The sequence below is a fragment of the Pararge aegeria genome, chromosome 19 (assembly GCF_905163445.1).
Source record: "Pararge aegeria chromosome 19, ilParAegt1.1, whole genome shotgun sequence".
Classification (NCBI taxonomy): Eukaryota; Metazoa; Arthropoda; class Insecta; order Lepidoptera; family Nymphalidae; genus Pararge; species Pararge aegeria.
The window spans coordinates 6,600,285-6,621,576 of record NC_053198.1 but is presented as its reverse complement, the minus strand read 5'-3'; the positions used below and the strand labels follow the sequence as shown (position 1 = coordinate 6,621,576).

The 21,292-nt window shown below is 34.7% G+C and overlaps 1 protein-coding gene across 5 annotated transcripts in view; it reads right to left on the bottom strand.

The window, feature by feature from the left end:
* LOC120632299 (protein doublesex) overlaps positions 1-21,292 on the bottom strand; it is a 265,049-nt gene that overhangs the window by 167,037 nt on the left and 76,720 nt on the right. The window contains exons 2-4 of one of the 5 annotated variants that reach the window (XM_039902138.1): positions 17,017-17,160; positions 8,051-8,150; positions 5,102-5,253 (exon numbers count right to left, since the gene is read on the bottom strand). In XM_039902138.1, coding sequence (XP_039758072.1) covers positions 8,056-8,150; positions 17,017-17,160 — 239 coding nt within the window. In that variant the 3' untranslated portion in view covers positions 5,102-5,253; positions 8,051-8,055. Of the gene's footprint in view, positions 1-5,101; positions 5,254-5,370; positions 5,383-6,399; positions 8,151-17,016; positions 17,161-21,292 lie in introns of those variants that run through there. The other 4 variants (XM_039902139.1, XM_039902140.1, XM_039902137.1 and 1 more) reach the window with 4 other exon arrangements.

Here is a 21,292-nt window from a genome sequence, read left to right as displayed (position 1 = left end):
GTTTATACCTATCGTTAGTTCCAAGACATACTATATTCCAGTCAAATTAACTGTAATAACTATACCTGTGATACTTGTTTCAATGGGGCCCTCATGTAAATAATTTAACGAACAGGCTTAGTTGTACTGCCTATGCAGTAAAGAAGATACGCCACCTGACAGACATAGAAACGGCTAGGCTAGTCTATTTTAGCTACTTTCACAGCTTTATTTCATACGGAATTTTACTATAGAGGTTATTCTGCTGATATTGGCACTATTTTCGTGCTGCAGAAGAAGGCTGTACGTGCGATCTATAAAAATCGAGAGAGTCATTAAGAGATAAATTGAAAGAGTTTATAATAATGACAGTACAGACAGAGCAGACAAAAATATATCAAAATTGAAGAGAAAATGTGACTGCAATAATTAGAACGTAAGAAGCAAAAGTAAACTTGCAGTGCAGTACACTAGACTATATAATATAAGCAATTCATTTAAAGGAAATTGTGTACTATTTTACAATAAATTACCGGTTTATATTATATTGGGGATGTCTCTAAAAAAGTTCAAAGTTTGTATTAATGAAAGCTTATAGAAAAGTCCTATTATAGTATAAAGGACATCGTTTATATAAGATAAACGATATTATGTAAACGATATCTTTTATTTTTGTCAGGACACTAAAATAAAAGAATTTTAAATATTTTTCTTGTTTTGTTGCATTTCGAAGGTGATTAGATTTAGATTTCAGGTACATAGTAATATGATTACATCGCCCGTGGTGCGTTCGAAATGTTTTGTATGTAACTTTTCGTACTATCGCCCATTGTCCCATAGTTCCGTACGTTCACCTTTATTTTAAGTTAAAAGGATTATTTTTCTCTAGTTTCAGTATACGCACTTTCAGTAATGAAACTAAATAGTTGTAGCGGTTGTTTTGACGACTGTCCTGGAGTGGTGGGGTCTGTTGTTGCCTTTGTGGAAGATCTAGATTCGATTTCTGTCTCGGATTAATTTAGTTAACATCTTGGGCGAAAGTACAACGATGTGAATCTTCATTAACAACCCCATAGATTAAGGCACATACTGAAGCCTCATTCAGCCATTATTGTATTCAGTGCATTGTGTCCAAAAATAGTGAAAACGCGCACACGTCTCACTTTACACCCGCGTAATGTTGCTAGCTCACAAACTTTTCCCACTTTCCCCATTTTATGGTAAACGTTTAGAACATTAAAGGTAAAATAATTACTGGAAGTGGCAACTGGAGTGGTTTTAATGCTTCAATATTAGTCGTGGACGCGGTTTGTGCATGTTCTTAATTCTGTGACCCATTAAGGGCCTTAATCATTGCACAGATCCCCTCTCAGAATTTTAGAAGGCCGTAGTCCGCCACGCTAGCCATATGCTGCTTGGAAGACTTCTCACACCTTTGAGAATATTATGGAGAACTCTCAAGTCTACAGGTTTTCTCTACGATGCAAACCTTGAACCTTAAAGCATGTAATGTTAACTTGCTCGCAATGTTAAATGTAAAAACGCCTTTAACTCCGAAAAGTTATAGGTGCGTACCGGGGATATAACTGGGCACTCATTTATTCTCATGAACTCGTTGGTTTAGTAACTGTCTCGTCAGTCTAGTGATCAGCAAGTTCAATTCCGGTTCACGAGGTCCTCATTTCGAATCCCGGGTATGGCCAATAATTTTAAAGACATTGTAACTTAAGACTTTTTAACTATAATTAAGTTAAAAAAAAAAAAATTTGTAAAAGATAAAAAACCTAAAACTTGGTTTTTTGAATTTTTCACATAAATTTTGAGGTTATGCGAAAAAAGTGTAAATACAAAAGTTTTAGATCTTTTTTTACTCAGATTGCCCGTAAATTATTTTTCCTTTCATTCTTATAATGTTACCCTCCTTTTCTAATCCTACTATTATTTTTTTTAGCGAAGCGGTAATAGCACAGTGGCTCGAACTTCGGCTTCTCATCTCATTCTCAACTCGGGGCCGAGTTTTAATCATAATGCCTGTTACTTTTCTAAGTTACGTGCGCTTTAGGTAATTAAAATATCACTTGCTTCAACGGTGAAGGAGAACATCGTAAGGAAACCTCTATGCTTGAGAGTTCTCCCTAATGTTTTCAAGATACTTCTCATTCTGAGGGAGACCCGTGCCCTGTAGTGGGCCGGTAATGGGTTGACGATGATGATGATGAGGATATTAGTGATAATAATCAAGACTGATTCAATCTACTTCCGTTTTCTACCCGTGTCAACGTGCGACATGTTGTTTGTTAGGTTAGGAGGTCCGTAACAAATATTAAATCTAATATAGTTTTAAGTAAAAATACTAACCTAAACATTTGTTGTATTTAGAATTTGATTATGTAAATTTAGAATCCATTTAAAATAGTATGTAAACAGTTGTAAGGAACAATAAAGTTATATTCTTTTTGACGGCCGATTGGCGAAGTGGGCAGCAACCCTGCTTTCTGAGTCCAAGGCTGTGGGTTCGATTCCCACGACTGGAAAATGTTTGTGTGACGAACATGAATTTTTTTCAGTGTCGGTAAACGGAGTGTCGGACGCCCCCCTACTAGATGGAGCGACGACCTCCGAAAAGTCGCAGGCATCGACTGGATGAGGAAAGCCGAAAATAGGAAAAGTTGGCGCTGCTTGAAAGAGGCCTATGTTCAGCAGTGGACGCACAATGGCTGATGATGATGATGATGATGAGTACCCATAACACAAGCTACGCTTACTTTGGGGCTGGATGGCGATGTGTGTATTGTCGTAGTATATTTATTTATTTATTTTATTATTATTATTATTTAGAAAATCTTAGATTCGACACTCTGATATTCATATTTATGGAAGCATTTCGGGTAGAGATTCGAAGGGCGACCACCATGAAGGTGCTAAACAGTTGCTTCAGTATCGAGACCTCCAATGTAGAAAACCATATTTCATCTCTGTCAACAAAGTAATGTTTTAATGGTTAACAAACGTTTCTAGCGCATAGGGGCTACGGGTAATCAGTTTTGCGGTTATAAAAAAACCGGTGGATGTATAATATTCATATAATGTTTCAACGCGACGTTGCAGCGTCTATTCGTATACAGGCTGGAACATTGTTATGGGAAGGGCCACAATAATAGTGCCTAATATGTTTTATTTTTACGATTTGTATATAAAAATTGTAGGTTAGCTGCGTGGTATTGGTGTTTTTAATTATCTAAATAAATTCTGTACAATTCACATTTACAGCAGAAGTTAAACTTCTGAAAAGAAGCCTACGAGAGATTAGGATGGATATATAGTATCAGGAATATTAGGATAAATCGAAGGTTTACACTATGAAAATTAAGCTTAATTTGCTTTAGTCCGCGAAAAGCAGGAGAATCTGTATGGTGAAATTTATAATTTATTCAATTACACCATAAAGATTCTGTATGGTGTAATTGAAGAAATTATAAATTACGCGGACTATAGCAAGTTTAATTTTCATAAAATATCATGAATTTCCGCAAAGTAACGCCTGCTTCTATCCAATATTTAAGGAAGGTTTACACATTTTTACCAAGCTTACAAAACCATGGTTACAAAAACCAAATGTGTAATGTATTTTATCTTACTCTCTATCCGACTTAATCCGATACATTTTTGTGTATGTTTAATTATTAGAATCATTTACAAACGTTTTTTTAGAATAATTTTGACTTCTAAAAAAGTTTCACTTCATAAAGACAAAAATTGAAAAAGGCTTAAGTGGTGCGTCCGTAAGTGAAGTCCGCATGAAATCGAGCTTCAAGAGAATAATTAACATTCAGTACTTTATTTTTTCCTCATTTTTAAAATATACATAAAATAGCCAAGACAAGTATTTATAAATTTTTTTTTAAGTTTTCCAAAGTAGAAAAAAACTCAGGATATAAGGTAAATATAACTTTGACTGTGATCAAACTTATGTCCGAAGCAATATTAGGTCTCTGTATGAATTAAAAAATAACTTATTTTTACGACACTGGTAGCGCAAAAAACATTTATTTCTAATGTATACTTATTAACGTAGGTATTTTTAAGATTTGATTCTTATACGGCCAACATTATCCACGTTTTCAATTCCCGTGTTTACATGGTTTATCTTGCAGTAAAATCCGAAGTAACATAAAAAATAGCCCCATATAAGTAACAGCGGGTTTATAACATTTCTGCGAATCTACTTATATATACCTACAATTTACCTACAAATTATTGGCCTCTTTTACAACGCAATTATGGAGATTCCAGCATTTTTACAATCCTTAATTACATATTATAAAAATTATACGACTTTGGTTGTGACTTGGAAGGGAAATGAGGTAACAGTTCATGATTTTAGTTCTGCTTTGGAACTTTGAAGTCTAGCCTAAGCACCTAATTTGTGAGCATATTGCGATTGTTATTATTTTTAAAGGTCTTATCCTGCTATATCTCATTCTTTTTAGCTAGCAGCACTTAGAAAACTGACAGTAAATTGGAAACCATTTCGTATCTGTGAAAATTAAGTATTTTAAATTTCGAATTTGAGCTTATGCGGAATTTCTTCAACAACTGTTTTTAGCGGTTTAACTTTTTTTAAATTAATTCGTCTTCAAAGTTTTCAAATGTAGTAACTCTAAATAGGATAACTGCTAATTCTGTGCAAGAATGCTATATGATTCCGCCATAAAACACAAAAGAAACATTTCTGCTTAAAAATAATTGTGTGTGATGATACATAGGTAATTAGGAGATTCATATGCTATAATCCGCAAAAACTATGTAAACATATATGGTGCTATATGTTGTGAGTATACATTTAGCATGCCCGCTCTTCAATTAAAACGCAGAACTAGTAAACGTTATCCAGTACACCACGTTTTCCAAAACACATTCTATTCCTAAATGTTCACCCAAGACTTGGTTTTGAAAAGTCAGTGTAACGAGGTGGCGATGGGTTTTACCAGATATATATAAACAAAAATGATTTATCAAATTTTTGCAAATTAGGCATATGCATTCCCTATATAAAACAGATCTTACATCTAAGTTCAGAAAAAAGTTATATAGAAAATGCTTACCAAAATGTCCTCCGCGAACAAACGATGATTGTCCGGCATTCGCACAGAGCAAAACACAGCACACGTCCACACAAAACATTGCACTTGTAAAACAAAGTATCATTCGCAAAACAACTTCATCGACGATGATAGTACACCACTTATATTATTAATCTCGCTCAGCATTTTCCTACAAAAAGAAAATAACACCAAATAAAAAAAAACCATCGAAATCGGTAACACACACTAGCACAACACTATTGGGGGCCACTTGATTTAATTTTTTTATATTTCGAATTTCTCCACCTTCGTCCGGTCACTGCAAAGTGGAAATCACTACTGGTTAGTGGTTATGTTTATTTTATTGGACTGGCTGACATTACAATTTCTTTTATCAATGTGTAAGCAAAGTTGGTCTGAGTGTGTTGTGACAATGTAAAGTGTTTACTACAGACGATGCTAACAATGTAAGATTTGTGTAAACGGCATTGCTTTTATTGCATTATCAGCTAAATCATAAGTTTATCGTTGACTGCTCCAAGATTTGTCCGTAATTTTATAATGCAACAGGGAAATATGGGAACCTTTGTGTAGAGTTAAGTTTAAGCTTAGGTGGAAAAGCAGCGAAGAAAAATTAATATTAACGTAAAATAATTGACGTTCCACAGACCTCTTTTCATATTATGAGCCAGAGGGTGGGTAAACACCCATTGCTGCTTTAATAATAAATACTTGGCACGTTGACTCTTGGTAGGCTATATTTTCATGAATGGCTAATGCATAAAATACGCATTTTTTTTTTTTTTTTAAACTGAATGTTCTTCCAATGCGAATGTGTCATTGGTATATTTAATTGGTAGAAAAGGATTCTTTGGGAAAACAACGCCTCTTGCGGCAGTGTGCGATTAATTAATTATAATAATACGCTAGTTTGAAATGACATTAACAAGTTGCTGATATGGCTATATCCAAATCTTTCCATCAAAATTAACAGGTCAAGATTATTACTGATCGGGCAATTAAGGGAGCTCGGAGTATCTCTGCTTGATCAGCAGGCCTATTTTGTATCTCGGTGGACATGAAATCACGTTACAAACTGTGGAAAGTTACCATCGAATAGCTGTCAAACTTTAATTTGGAATTCTTTTTCATCAGTAGGCAACTGAGATTATGTCCTTGGTCTCGGTTGGCAACTGAGGTAACTCTCTATAGTTTATATAGCTTAATATCAACTGAGACACAAAATAGGCAGACAAAAAGGGAAAATCCATAAAAGAACCAAAACTACCGGTATGGTACTACCGGTGAGGTTCCAAGGTTATGGAATGGTGTCATTTTTGCGATGATGATGATGATGAGGAATGCTCTCCTCCAGAAGTCTAAAGCCAATTATAGGATAAAAGTAGGTGTTTATTTTGCGGGAGTCCTTAAACAATACACATTAATCCGAATTTCTACTGACAATAACCAATGTTATTGAACAACGTGTGAGTTCGTTATAACATATAATTAGATACATATGTATATTTATTAGTACATATATGTATTAAATATTTGTGTATTCATTATTTACATATACCTAGAAGATATAAGTTATATGGTATAATGATTGTAACGGGTTATTTTATCTTTACTTTTGCCTTCTCAAGCTTTTTCGCTTATGTCGTTTTTAATAAGGCAGCCTTTGCATTATTACACTATGTATTGTCTTTGTATTCTTGTATTGTTTCTTTGTGTTTCGTTCCAATAAAGTTATTTAATCTATATATCCATATATATCTTTGTGATAATAGCAGTATAATTAGATTATTTTTTACGGATTTAAAATATTATTATGATCTGGGTCGCAAAACCGATGGGCGTTGGGGCAGACGTGTGTTGTGGGATAACTTCCAGCTTACTGGACAGACGGCCATAAGAAGGAAGTTCAAAGATGATGAGCAAATCCGAAGACCGGTGTGATGGCGCGCTGCCGGCTTTTGACCAGCTGTGGACATTTGGGGACTGAAGGTAATGATGAAGTATTATGGTGCTGTATTTTAAGCTTGATTAAATGTGTATTCTGGCTATATTCCTCATGATTTGTGTGAAATAAGAACTGAAATAAAAGTCTACTTTTTACTTGGTAAAACAGTACTTTTGAGGTCACATTGTCTTCAAGATATGATTTCATGAAGGGATGACAGAGAAATCATCGGAAATCCTCACATCAATAGACATTTATAGGGTGTGTTTAAATTTCAAATGAAATCTATAAAATTCAATAATTTTGGTTAAATCTTACTGACATAGTAGTTAAAAAAGTATTTAACTTAAATTGCCCATGATTTGTAATTATTCAGCTGAGCTTTGTCCATGCAATACTGGTTTCAAGTGCCTAGCAATTGTTTTGATTAAGAAAAGCCATTTTTTTTAATTTGAAGCACAATCAGTTGAGTTGTAATTTCGATGTTTGTCTATTGTACGTTCAGTGTACTAATGGAATTGTAGAGTTCATTCAGTTTTAGAAGTGTAAATGTTATGTTTTTGAACATTAAACGTGGTTTAAGTGTTTGTGCTGTCTGTGTAAGACTGTGTCTTTGAGAACAACTAATATGACATTTTTTTTTTCTTTTAAAGTATTATCAGCTGAGTTGTAGAGTGCCTACTTTGGTATTTGTGTATTTTAGGTTCAGTGTATCTTTATAGAGTTGATTTATTTTTGGAAGTGTATGTGTTATGTTTTCATGCATTAAACGTGGTTTAAGTGTTTGTGCTGTCTGTGTAAAACTGTGTCTTTGAGAACAACTAATATGACTTTTTTTTATTTTCCTTTACAGTATTATCGGCTGAGTTGTAGAATTCCAACTTTGGTATTTGTTTACTTTAGGTATGTGTATCTTTATAGAGTTTATTCATTTTTTGTGATATGTTTTCATGCATTAAACGTGGTTTAAGTGTCTGCACTGTCAGTGTAAAACTGTATCTTTTAGAACAACTAATATTACTGTATTTAAAGTCCGTACTGGCGAGTCGAGTTGCGGAGTTCGTGACCGTCAAAGATGTTTAAATTGTGCTTCCTCGCGTACTCGTTGATGATCATCTTTCCTGCGGGCAAATAAGGCTACTAAAAATTCGCATTGCGATCGCAATAACACAAGCAATAATAGTAATGTTCGATAATAACAAAACTACGACGAAGCAAACGAAGTTTATGATTTAAACAGTAAATGTATGAGTAACAGCAGTGGCTCTCATAGAGGTTATGCACAGGGTATGCAGTTGATATAAAATGAATAAAATCTCCAGAGTGTGAGTTTTAAAAAACCTTATGGATAGGCATTGTGAAAGTTATAAAAAGCCTACCCTAAAGTATTTATAACTCGTACTGGAGAATTTCTTCATTTTATATCATCTGCATACCCTGTGCATACCCTCTATGCACGCCACTGAGTAACAGTAATGCTTTGAACAAATAGGAGAACAGCTAAACTAAACGGTCTAAAAGTTTTTTTTTTAATGCTGATGGTAAGTGGGAAACCATCGCACGTAAACATTGCAATTCACAGGGCATGCAAGGAGCACGTGCTGCACCATGCCGCCCTGTGCCCATCAATTTGAGACGTTTTGGTTAAGCCTTCTGTGCTTGTAATTACTTTTTGCATGGCGATAGTACTTCCCCGGACGAGCTCTGTCCCAAAAAGCCTTTTCAAAATGTTTACCGTAGAAAGATTAGCACTATTTTCGTCTTGTGAATTCTGTTCGATTGAGAGATGTAATTAAAACAGTATGAGGACCATTGTTGGTAATAAATTGGAATTAAAGGATTCACGCTATTATCACGCGTTTATTTAATGCATGAGCAAGAGTTAACTTTTACTTTTAGATCGATTTTTATGTTCTCTCTTTATTATAGCTGTCTCTTTTCTTTGGTGGTCTAAACAAACGCATTACTTCACTAGATGGCATTTAAATCTTATTACTCCGTTGCATCCGCCGTAGTTTTATAAATTAAAATAACCGACATCAACGAATAATAAAAATATTCACAGTTACAAATTATTTTTCGATTATTATCGAACTTACATTTTTATTTCATTGAAATCGGCCAACGCGAGAAAACTGTGTTTGAGTAAATTTATGACAATGTGTCAGAAGAAAATGATATTTAGTGAATATTTTTCTTTTCTTATAACTCAATCAGAGATATAAGAAAAGAAAAATCTTCCAACGAAGTATCAGATAAGTATACCTAAGCACAGTTCTTATACGATTCAGGTTTATAAAAGTATAAAAAGTCATTTGCGGCGAACTAAACAATGGAAAATATTAATTAAATATATTCAGAGCTTTAATAATATACATTCAATGCAATACAATACGAAGATATGCCGTAACTGACTTGCCAATTCGTCATTGGCGCGATAACTAACAGCAAAAACTATGGGAATACAATAGTTTCAGTATAATAGGTACAGGTCGAAGTTGTATCATTTATTATATAAGATTTTTTATTAGCTATCTATTATTTTTAATCGGACGCAAACCTTTAGATCATTAAAATTATATTATACTACTTTTAATGTCAGTACAATATAAGGTATTTGTTTGGTACATACTAACCACCATTCAAATGCTTTGAGGGAATTAATATAATCCTAGAAAACATATACAACGTGTAACGGAATTACGAAATTCTGGTGCATAAGTATATTTCATAAGGAATATTTCTGTAAAAATATTATTTCCAAACAAGCTTAATTATTTTTTCATACTAACTAATTCAAAACATCAACAACCGACACGTGCATAGTACCTACGTTACTTTAGTGACAGGAGTCACTTGATTGCACTTTTGCATGTGATGTTAGGACTGTATCTGATTTCTTTCAGTACAACTATGTTATTTCGGTTTCACAGATAAGCCTCAGAGACAGTTAATAAAGTACCTCTGACGCCTCTGAAGTATTATTTCGGTTTTCTTTCACACGTTGTATATAAATCATAATAATTAATATTGTAGTTACCTTCTATCTTCTGTTCCTAGTAAGTTTTTTTACTATCAATTTGTTTGTTGATGAAATTTGGAGACTTGGCATATTATACTTTTTTTTATCGGAAAAGCACCAGGGTGATCTTACGGGGGAATAAAAAAAATATAGGCTTAACCCCGAACTAGGTGAAATGTTTGCATTGATATAGCATTCCACCCAGAAAGGGACTCCTACATTTTATCACGTGTTAACTAACCGTCCTTAGGGGATTTTGAACCCGTTTAAAATAATGGATACGTTAACAATAGCTTGTTTTTAATATACTACGTAGGTTAAGCGATCATCTTGTACTTCGCACCTAGGTGAAAGTTAAATTACCACGTACCTTGGACACATTTATTTCAAAAAGAGTTCGTTCGATACTTTAAAAATATATTATTAGGTGCTCAAGTATTATTTGAGAATAAAAATATGAAATAGGAGAGACTCTAATGCTATCCATTAAAATGCTTCGAAGGAATTATGAATCGTAGGCAATCTTCCACTTCCCTTGAGGCAACCAATGCGGCAAACTCATATCTTAGCCAGTGCCCTATTAAACGTGTAATTTACCCTTGGCAATGCTATAAATGAAAATAATATTTTACATCTTTAGACAAAGTGGTATAAGGATAATTTAAAGGCCTGTAAACATTTTCTCGGAATTTTAATTAACGTTCATTTGATTTAATTGTTATTAATAGCGATAATCAAAATAACTCCAATAGTTTAGCGGAAAAACCGCTATTTTCGGAATTCATTATGAGATAAATCGCACCAAGGGGTATTATCACATAATAATTTTGATTAAAAAAAATGATTATCGATCAATCATTGTTTCATGAAGAAAAAGTCGTTATTATGATAGTCAATTTAAAATATATTGGTAAGTTGCATTTTAATAGTTAATTAAAAAATAATTCTAGTGCAATTCATAATGTGGGAAGACCCTATGCATTTAAGCGTGGGTTTTATTAATTACGATCATCAATATGCTTTTATATAAATTGTATTGAACTCCTTATCGAGAAAAAGGTTCAATTTATAACAAATATACATGTGAAAATAAAACCGCAGGTATAAAAGCCAGGAAAGGAATTATACATACACCTAAGAAATTGACAAAACCTGTCAGTCACAGCATATTTTAAATTGTTAAGTTAAAAAAAAAAAACAATAAAATAGAGCTCGCCAGCTCCAAAACAACTGGGAATGACAAAATTTATACATAGTCACTCAATCGCAAAAGACTTTTTATCAAAAAAAAACATTGATATCAGATGATTGACGAATGAAAATTGAATTCATTGGTCAGTCAAAAAAGTCACTAAGCAATGACAAAAGTATTCGAGTATCGAGACACTGAAATGTCAGAGTAAAAAGGATCTGCATTTCAATTGCAATAGAGCTTAAGTTTATCCGCAATTCTGTAACGGTAATATAAACTGTCAAGTCCTTTTTACTGTGCTATTATGTTTCGATATTCTAAAGCCAGTCTGCGATTGCAGCATGCAAATCTTATATTTAGGGTACACATATATTGCTAAGTAAGGTTTGGTGGTGTTTTATTTTAATATAACTATCATCGAATAATTTAACCAAATAAATACAATATTAGGTAAGTTCCTATCCAAAGTACGGTGCACGAATCCTTAGTGCGTAAGGCTTACTCACTTGGCTGGTTTCAATCGTAGACCACTGTTTCTCAAAGTAGTCATAATGTCCACGTGTTGGACGTAGAAATCCCAAAGAAAATAATAAGGCCTTTCAAGAAGAAGAGAGAGAAAATCTGAAGTTATGTTCTCTTGCTACTTTCAACTTAAATGACCCATGACTATCATTAGATATGAAACAATAGTAGCTACATCATTAATTTCGTTTCTGTTTCTATCATTTTAAATTTGTATGTGTTTGTATGTATGTTAACTCAGCCAAAGGACGTGGAACGTAAAATAACTGTAACTGCAGCTACAGCTATTGCTATGAATTTTAAAGGTCTCTTCTGAGCAATTCATACCTCTCATTCTTCGGAAGTCTGGAGCTTACACAACGCAGCTCCAATGCGGGTTGGCGTGCTTAGGTAGGAACGCCGACTTTCTTTATCAAAACCAACTTTTTTATCACGTGTCGCGATCGTAAGTTTAATTGGTTTTATTTAAACCCTATCTTGAAATTAACAACAACAATTTGCCAATTTATGAGGCCTTAATTTCCACGGTAAGACTATTATGTATAAGTGGGCGAAGTAACTTTGAAAGCCTATGTCCCCGGAGTGTACAGTGTACAAGAACCCTTTGCCATTCTTGAGGGATTATGCTTTAGGACTCTTCATAACCCCGCAATATAGTCTTAACTCTCGTACCGTTAAAGTACCGTTCTCTGGTGCTTCGCCTACTGCATTCTTGAAGTGAAATAAAAAATGTACTAATTTTGTAAATCTGTCTTGTTGCAAGTGTGAAGTTGTAATTGTTGTTAAATACAAAATTAAAACTAAATAGTTAGGAAATATTTTTCAAATTGTCTGATCAAAATAACACGCTGTATTTTTTTGCGATATCGATTTGTCTATTCGGTATATCGAAAACTAGTCGGCATATATATCTACTTAGAAAATACCGAAAATAAATCTACAGTATTTACTATATAAACTTGGCATCACTAAACTCGTTATAAATATAATATTACGGTTTTTACAACAATAAAACACCACCAAACGATAAAAATAAAAACACAACATTATTAGCAATAAAGCTTTTTTTGAAAATAATAATAAAAATAAAAATTGCCGCCTGCAAAAGCATTGAGATGGCTCATGGCAAACTATAATAAATTATCATAAATTAAATAGTGGAAAAAGGTCTGTCTATTGAGACATTTATTAAAGAAAAATATGCTAATTTAATAATTTTAATCGTGTTTTATTTTTCCAATTGTATATTTAATTGTATTTCGTTTTTTATTAAGGAATTATATATAAAATTGCAAAATGTTTTTTTGTTGCTTTATTTGTTATTTCTATAATGCCCATCCTTCATATGTATTATTGTAGTTATAATAAAAGCAATGATTTTTAATCAAATGTTTTGTTCCGCTACAAAGATAGGATGGTAACCTGATAGGGGTATGGCAGTTATATTAAATCCCGGTTATTTAAAATCGGTTTTTACACGCCATCGTACATGAACGCTAAGTCGCTTGGCGGCACGCCTTTGCCGGTAGGTTGGTAACTAGCTACGGCCGAAGCCTCCCACCAGACCCAAAGGTATACGGTAACGCCAACAATGTAACTAGAAACCGAACCACAAATGTAAGTTCGTTGTAATCATTGCGACAATGATATATCGCTCTCTACAAACAGACAGACTCTCTACTTCGATCAATATTATAGCTACTATATGTCTAATGCTCAAGCCTCAGCGTATGTACAAAAAGTGTTCGAGAAAAATAAGATTTAACTCATGAATAATCCGGAGCTTATTTTTAACCACCAAAGCAAAAACGATGGGGGTTTATAAGTTTACGTGTCTGTGTCTGTCTGTGTAGCTCTAGAACGGACGAACTGATTTTGTTTTTTGTTTTTGATGGAAATCAATGGGAGGGATTGACTAGTAGAATACAGTATGAAAAATTTAAATCCAAGATGGCCGCCAACAAAATATTGCGATTGAAATTTATTTTCACTACTAAAACAATACTTCAATATTGGTATCTAATAAAAGGCTTGACTTGTAGAATAATGTACAGTCGGAGATTTTTGAAATTTTGAATTTCAGCGTAAAATAAGCTTCTGTAATGGTTATTTTGCTAGGGAAAAGTCCAATGTGTTTTTGCTAATATCTTATAATAAAAAAGACGCGGTATATGTAATTATAAGTTATAATCAATATGTATTTTCAACCAGATACCGAATAACGATCAGTAAAAAATAAAGAAGTCACTTTTTTATTTGTTTTTAATTTTTTTGATTTATGTAGGTACATCACAATTGGCCCAAAAAAAAAAACATTTTTCGAGATTCATCTTTACACGAATCAACATGTGTTTAAAACTCAGACCTATATTTACCCTGTCTCAGAGTGATAGTATAGGTAAAACTTACTACTTAAGTAAGTTTTTTTTTAAACAGCCGTTGTTAACGACTGCTTCCTCCTCAAAGTAGGTTATTTTAATAAAAAATCCTTTAAAGCTTTACATTTATTTCAAATAACTAATAGGTAATTTAATTAAATGAAGAATTTCATTACTTTAATAGGTTATGTTAAAATAATTTATTTTCTTTTTTATTTGATTCCATCTCAATACTTTTTTTAATCGCATAGCATTAACAAAACGCTAGCACAGAGCATAATACTAATGAACTAAATATGAGCACATGAGTGTAATTCTATTGTACATACATCTCTAAATTCAATTGACAGGGTCAAAATAGTTCTATCCTTGTCTTAGAGAAACATGGTGAAAGACACTACTTTTACACCTGTTACTTTAGTTAAGTTAAGAAATGTATGTACAATGGAATTGTTACACAAACACATATGAGGTATATATATATATATACATAAAAAATTAAAAAAGGTTCTACATTTATTTCATTGAGTGTAAGTTTTTAATCAAAAAAAAACTTGTCAATCGAGTTTTGTATGGCACACCAAAGATTTCCAAACTGTCCGCTAGAGACCCTGCACAAGGCGTTAAAGCATCCAGTGCACACTATGAGAATTGCAGACAGATGATATAGAATATAATCCTTCAATTCGAGTTACGAAAATTTAGGATAGGCAGTGGCTTCACGCATGTATGGAGTGCACGATAATGGTCTGAACACCATGAAGTTTAGACCAAAATGTTTTTTTTTTACCGAAAACATATTATTTTTTAATATATTGGTTCACTTCACATTTATTTAACGACCAGATTTTGACGAACTCTCTGGTGTGGTTTTGAGTTGGAGGTCCCGGGTTCGATTCCCGGCAGAGACAATTTGGGAATTTATAATTTCCGAATTTCCTCTGGTCTGGTCTGTTGGGAGGCTTCGCTATTAATGCGTATACAAGTCCAAGGTCTTGTTTTTAGAGCATAAACGTTAATTAGTAACACGTTTTATTGTAAAAAGTTACACTCAATGCATTAATACAGACAGCATAAAAAATAGACGCAGCAGAATATGAAACCGGCCTATCCACCTTTTCAGTGAATTTTCTGCAAGTTGGTAACCTGTCATCTCTATACAAAATTGGAGATGATTAAACGATTGTCGCTATCTAATTGTATGAGAACACGACCGGTTAGTAAATTGCATGAAAAATGACTGAATTGGACAGGTGGAGAAAATTATAGTGTTCGATTTGCCTTTGGGGTAGTTTAAATATTTATTTCAGAAAGCAACGTCTATCTTTTCACGTTTAGCCCGTTGGCACATATTATTAACTAAAAAGTATTCTCACACAACAGTTGTGTCAGGGACGAGCAAGGACTGCATTGTATATATCGTATTATTTCTTAAATATGTATTTCTTAAGAGTGTTTAATGATTGTATGATAATTTAAAAAATAAGAGATAGAGACAAATTTAAGTCAAATAACCAATGGCGTAGAGACGAACAGAAAAGAAAACTGCTTTCAAAGATTTTTTTGTCCGTCCCTAATAGACACGCATCATCAACTTGTCCGAATAGAAATTGAAGTACCTACTTCATTGAACATTAAATTAGAACGGATAATTTAAAGTCGACTGGTAACTGTCGGCCAATTAGGTCCTTATTGTATTATCTATAATTATTTCAGAAAATCATTGAACCCTCTTTTTAAAACACCCCGAATACGTTACTGGTCTACGTAAACGATGTCATACAAAATGTACCGATATATATTTTATCACTCCTAGCCTTATGTCCCTGACACTGTTATGTGTGAATATACATTTAAGGTTTTATTTACTCGGATACATGCTCGACGAGTAAGCTTTAGGTCAAAATAATGTTGTCGGAGTCCTCCAAATAAAACGTCGAGCAAGTATGGCTATTGAGATACGATACATATAAAAATGCCAACTTGGCTGTAAACAAATCTCGAAATGTATTCGAGAGCACATTAACTAGGCTCTCCTTACCAAAAGATTCACCATGGAAAGGGACAGCGATGTATGTATAGTTAGTTATACCTAAGTGGCATATTTACCGGGTTGCAAGAATAAGTCGATTACGATTATCGAAACACTTTAAACGCCAAGTAAAATGGATATTGCGACATTAAAATCGCGTCAGCAGTTGACCGTCGATATGATTTTGATGCGATGGTGCTTCAAAACTACCCACTTACAATTTACAATTTATTTATTGTGCGCGAAGATGCAATTCCACTTTTTGTAAATTAGCATGTAAGTTCCATTTAAGTGATTCCTTTATGGAACAATAAATATCGTAAACCAGAACCAGAAAATAGCACTGATTCTTTGATTTGGATTCGTTCCTCAGATAGCTTTAATTGCAAAAGTATCTATTAATTCCCCTGATGCTGGAATCATAATCTTATGATTTCGGGACCCACCGAAACACACACACACAACATCTTCGTAAGCAAAACTTCGTGCCCCGAATTTCTTACGCTATCCCCGACGTGGGTAACAAAGTTAAGGAGGTTGCAATTTATTTGAGCTTTAGTTCCTATCAGAGTGCCATAGTGTTGCCATAGTGTCTCTGATAGGCAGAGACACTATGGCAACAAATATGAAGATTACACCAATATGTTAAATCTGAACGAATACCCTTTTAAACAAGGACGATGATTTCCATTTTACTTGACGTTTATTAATTCAATACTAGAAATCGACGTCGTTATAATCTCATGCTAAGGTAATGTAGCTTTGTTTTTATATATGTTTATATATTTATTTAGAGATTTGTCAAACCAAGTTGGTACCTTTATGCGTCGCCAGCGCTTACCTTCGTCAATCTTCCGCGACGCCTCCTCGAGATCGCTGCCCGCGTAGTTAAGGATGACTAGCACGAGGGGCATCATCTCCCAGGAATAGTGAAATTTTTCTAAAAGCTTATGACAGTTTTCTACAAGGGACTCCAGCGACACCGCTGCAAAGAAAGAGAAAATTTATGTTATTGATTTTGTCATCGACATTTTTTTTATCCCACTACAAGTTAGACCTAGACTAAAATCTCACCTGCTGGTAAGTTATGATGCAATCTAAGATGGTAACGGGCAGTGGCGTGCAGAACGAGTTATAAATACTTAAGAGTAGACTTTTTATAACTCTTACAATGCCTATCCTTAAGTTTTCTATAACTCGTACTGGAGATTTCCTTCATTTTATATCATCTGCATACCCTGTGCATACCCTCTATGCACGCCACTGGTAACGGGCTAACCTGTTAGGGGTATAGCACAAATCGGGTTCTACACGAGATCGTATCGGAACGCTTAGCGGCACGTCTTTGTCGGTAGGGTGCTAACTAGCCTCGGCCTAAGACTCTCACCAGACCAGTCCAGAGAAAATTCAAAATTGTCCCGGGACCTCCCACTTAAAATCAGAGTGCTAACCGATGCGCCAGGGACGTCTTCAATAAATCATATAATAACATAATATATATTAATACCCCACTGCAAGGAATAGACCTTTTAAGACTCAAATAGAAGATTATTTAGATTCTAAACTCTCCACTGTTTCGATACAGATTGGTATAGTGGTTCGAAAATTCGGATCTGAAAATCCCAATAGTACCTACCTATCTAAAGAAAACACATTCGGGGTTGAAAAACACAATCATCAGCGATTCAGGTAGTTTGCTTCACGTCACGCGAACAAGCTCAGAATTAAGAATAGGTTGATTGGGTTCCACAAGTCGGGCGTATGTAGGTACTCCAACGAAAACCGACCGGAGTTTATAGTAAAAATATTTTTCATGTACATATAACGTGTAACACAACATAATTTGGGTATCATTCTGTGTCGGGTACTAGCCGTGTTGGTAGTCTGTGGACTTTGTGTTAGTCGGAGGCCGCCATGTTGGGATGATGACGAACGAGATTTTCTGAAGCCACGTAAATTTTGAATATTAATTTTATATAACTATGATTCTCATAATTTTGATCTAGATATTATTATCGTGATATTATCATAAATAAATTGTAACAACTATCACTATGTATGAGTAAAGAAAGAAAAATCCTATTATAATATTAAGGATTACTTAAACGATAAAGCTTGGGTGTGAATTGCTCTAGCTTCATAGCTTAATATAAATTTACGGTGAGATGGTGATAACAAAAAAAAAAATTACCCGGCAAGTTTGTTGTGGGCTCTTCTTAGACCAGGGCGCGTTTGGAACCCTCGTAGCTTTAGATTTAAGTTAGCGAACGTAGTTATCACCATCCCCTTACAATTATGTAAACAAATATGTATGAACGCTTCATAAGTGCCTGTTATAGGGCCTACATGAATAAAGAAATTTTGAATTTGAATTTGAATCTAAATCTTAAAAGGCAAGCCGCATTTTAAGATTATTTTGGCTAACCCTTTTGAGATGCTATTAATGAATTTTATTGCATCAATTCATCAATTCCCAATAAGCAGACCTCTGCTAGACTCCAGACCTTTCAAGCTTTCCTAACGGGAGGGTTCGCCCGTAGACACCCATCACGCTTTGCAGAAGGTTTGACACACTGCCCCTTCTCCAGCGGGCATATAACAGAAAACGAGTAGCAGCGCCTTTGTGCTACTACTACCAAATACTGCGATCACCAACTTACCTGTCCAGCGTGGTGATTATGTGCCAACCAACACCTGGTATTCTTAATAAAGTCAAGCGGTACTTCACGACCCAACTAATGATTACTCTATATCAGGCTCAAGTTCGGTCGTGCATGGAGTACGACATCTTTATGATGGTTCTAAGTACCAGTTGGCCGCTTTGGATGCTGTGGGTCGCCGAGCCAGGAGACTTATAGGCGGGGATTCACCCCTTGGCTAAACTCCAAAGTCTTGATCGCCGTAAGGTAGCCAGTCTGTCGGTGTTTTATAGAACATACTTTGGAGAGTGTGCTCAGGACCTATTCGATCTCGTCCCCTCCTCACCATTCTACCATCGCACTGCAAGGCACCGGACGGGTTTTCACCCCTATGTTGTTGATATCCCAAAAACTCGCACGAAGCTATTTGCTCCTTCCTTTCTTATATATGCATATATACTCGTAGCATGGCTGGGGTTTGAAAGACCCTTCCGAGTTCCGTGTTTCCTAAATCTTCTTTTAAGCAAGATTGGGCCGATTGGCGCAGTGGGCAGTGATCCTGCTTTCGGAGTCCAAGACCTCGTGGGTTCGATTCCCACAACTGGAAAATGTTTGTGTGACGAACGTGAATGTTTTTCAGTGTCTGGGTGTTTTTATGTATATTCTAAGTATTTATGTACCTATATTATTCATTAAAAAACATTCATCAGTCATCTTAGTACCCATAACACAAGCTACGCTTACTTTGGGGCTAGATGGCGATTTTATTAAGAGCAAATAGGCACCTTCTAGGCAAGCGCGTCTCATTTAAGGCCACATCTACACTTTCCATCAGGTGAGATTGTGGTCGAGCGCTAGTCTATTATAGCTAAAAAAACCCTACCGTTGGGAGAGGCCTTTAGTACAGTGGACTGTTATAGGCTATATATAGGTCAAGGCCAAATTAGGCTTCCAAATTCGATTCCTTATTGAGTTTTTTGGGTAAAGACGTTTATTTTTCGCAAAGACTGTGATAGCTTAGATGTAAAGACTGCAGGGGACAGAGTTATATTCCCGGAACGCACCTATAACTTTTTGCTGCCTACGGAAGGAGCACAAAGCTAACTGTATTCTCATCTTCCGTCACCCACGACAGTCGTTCACAAAAGTATAAACTCTATAGTATCCATTATTATTTCTAGTTGTCCGAGTTAAATAAATACCGACTCAATCAACACGAAGCCGCCATCGAATTGTATTTCTCAAATAAATAGATTTGAGTGCTACCACGAAACGGAAGTGTTTAGTTCTCCAAACACAAGTGCTTTTGTTCTATGAACTACTCGAGTACCTATTTAAGTTTCTTTGTTTATAAATGTCGCACTGTTATTAAAAAGCGGGTCGCTTTGGCCTGAATCTATATGAATAAATAAAATGTGTCTGTCTTTTTTAACATAAGATAACTATTCTTTATACTATATCATGTAGGGATACTACGACGGTTTTTTGACCTATTAACAGAGCAACACTTTGCAGGTTAGGCAAGGAACACGTCCTACAGTACCTGAGGCGTAGGTTTTAATCCTCATATGCTTGTTCAAAATTAATTCTGGAATTATAACAATCCCTATCCCTACTAATATTATAAATGTCAATGTAAGATTGTTTGTTACGCATTCACGCAAAAAAAACTTAGCCGATCCTCACGTAACTTTGTACACATATTTTTGGAAGTGTTAGAAGTAATATAGGATACTTTTTATCCCGACATTAAGCTCGGTTCCTTTGGTAAAGGGGATGAAAGTGCTTTGATATTTTTCACCATAACTCCGACAAAGTATAACCGATTTAAATAATTGTTTTTGTGCTATAGAGGTTAGAATATGTGTTTAATTTTGCCGTAATTTAATATTTTAGAGAACAGAACTCCTAAGCGGACAGCAGCAATTCTCTCATTGAAGGCTTAGCGATACTGAATACTTTAATTTTGTTTTGAACTGTCACATGAAAAAACAAAATCAAACGCAGACGAATTCACGGGCAACAGCTAGTAGTATTATAAATGAATCACTTCATTAAGGGTATTCTTAACAACAGCAATATAAAAGTAACACGTGTAAATCAACATCATATCAACCAATTACCGTGCACGATTCTCCTCCTACAATGAGTTCCTAGGGGTTCAGACCGTAGTCCACCACGCTGGCCCAGTGCCATGATTGATGGACTCCACACGCCTTTGAGAACATTACAGAGAACTCTCAAGCATGCAGCTTTGCTCACGATGTATTCTTTCACCGTTGAAGCAAGTGATATTTTATTAATAAAAATTAATAAACTTGTAAAAGTTAGCAGTTGGTGCACAGTTCGAAATCGACACCCCGAAACTGAAGTCGAAGTCCTCAGTTACTCATTAAATTAAACAATTCTTTAGAAATGTCTTACGCGTATTACATTACATACGCGGAAATTTATTTATAACCAGACGTATCTATCGGC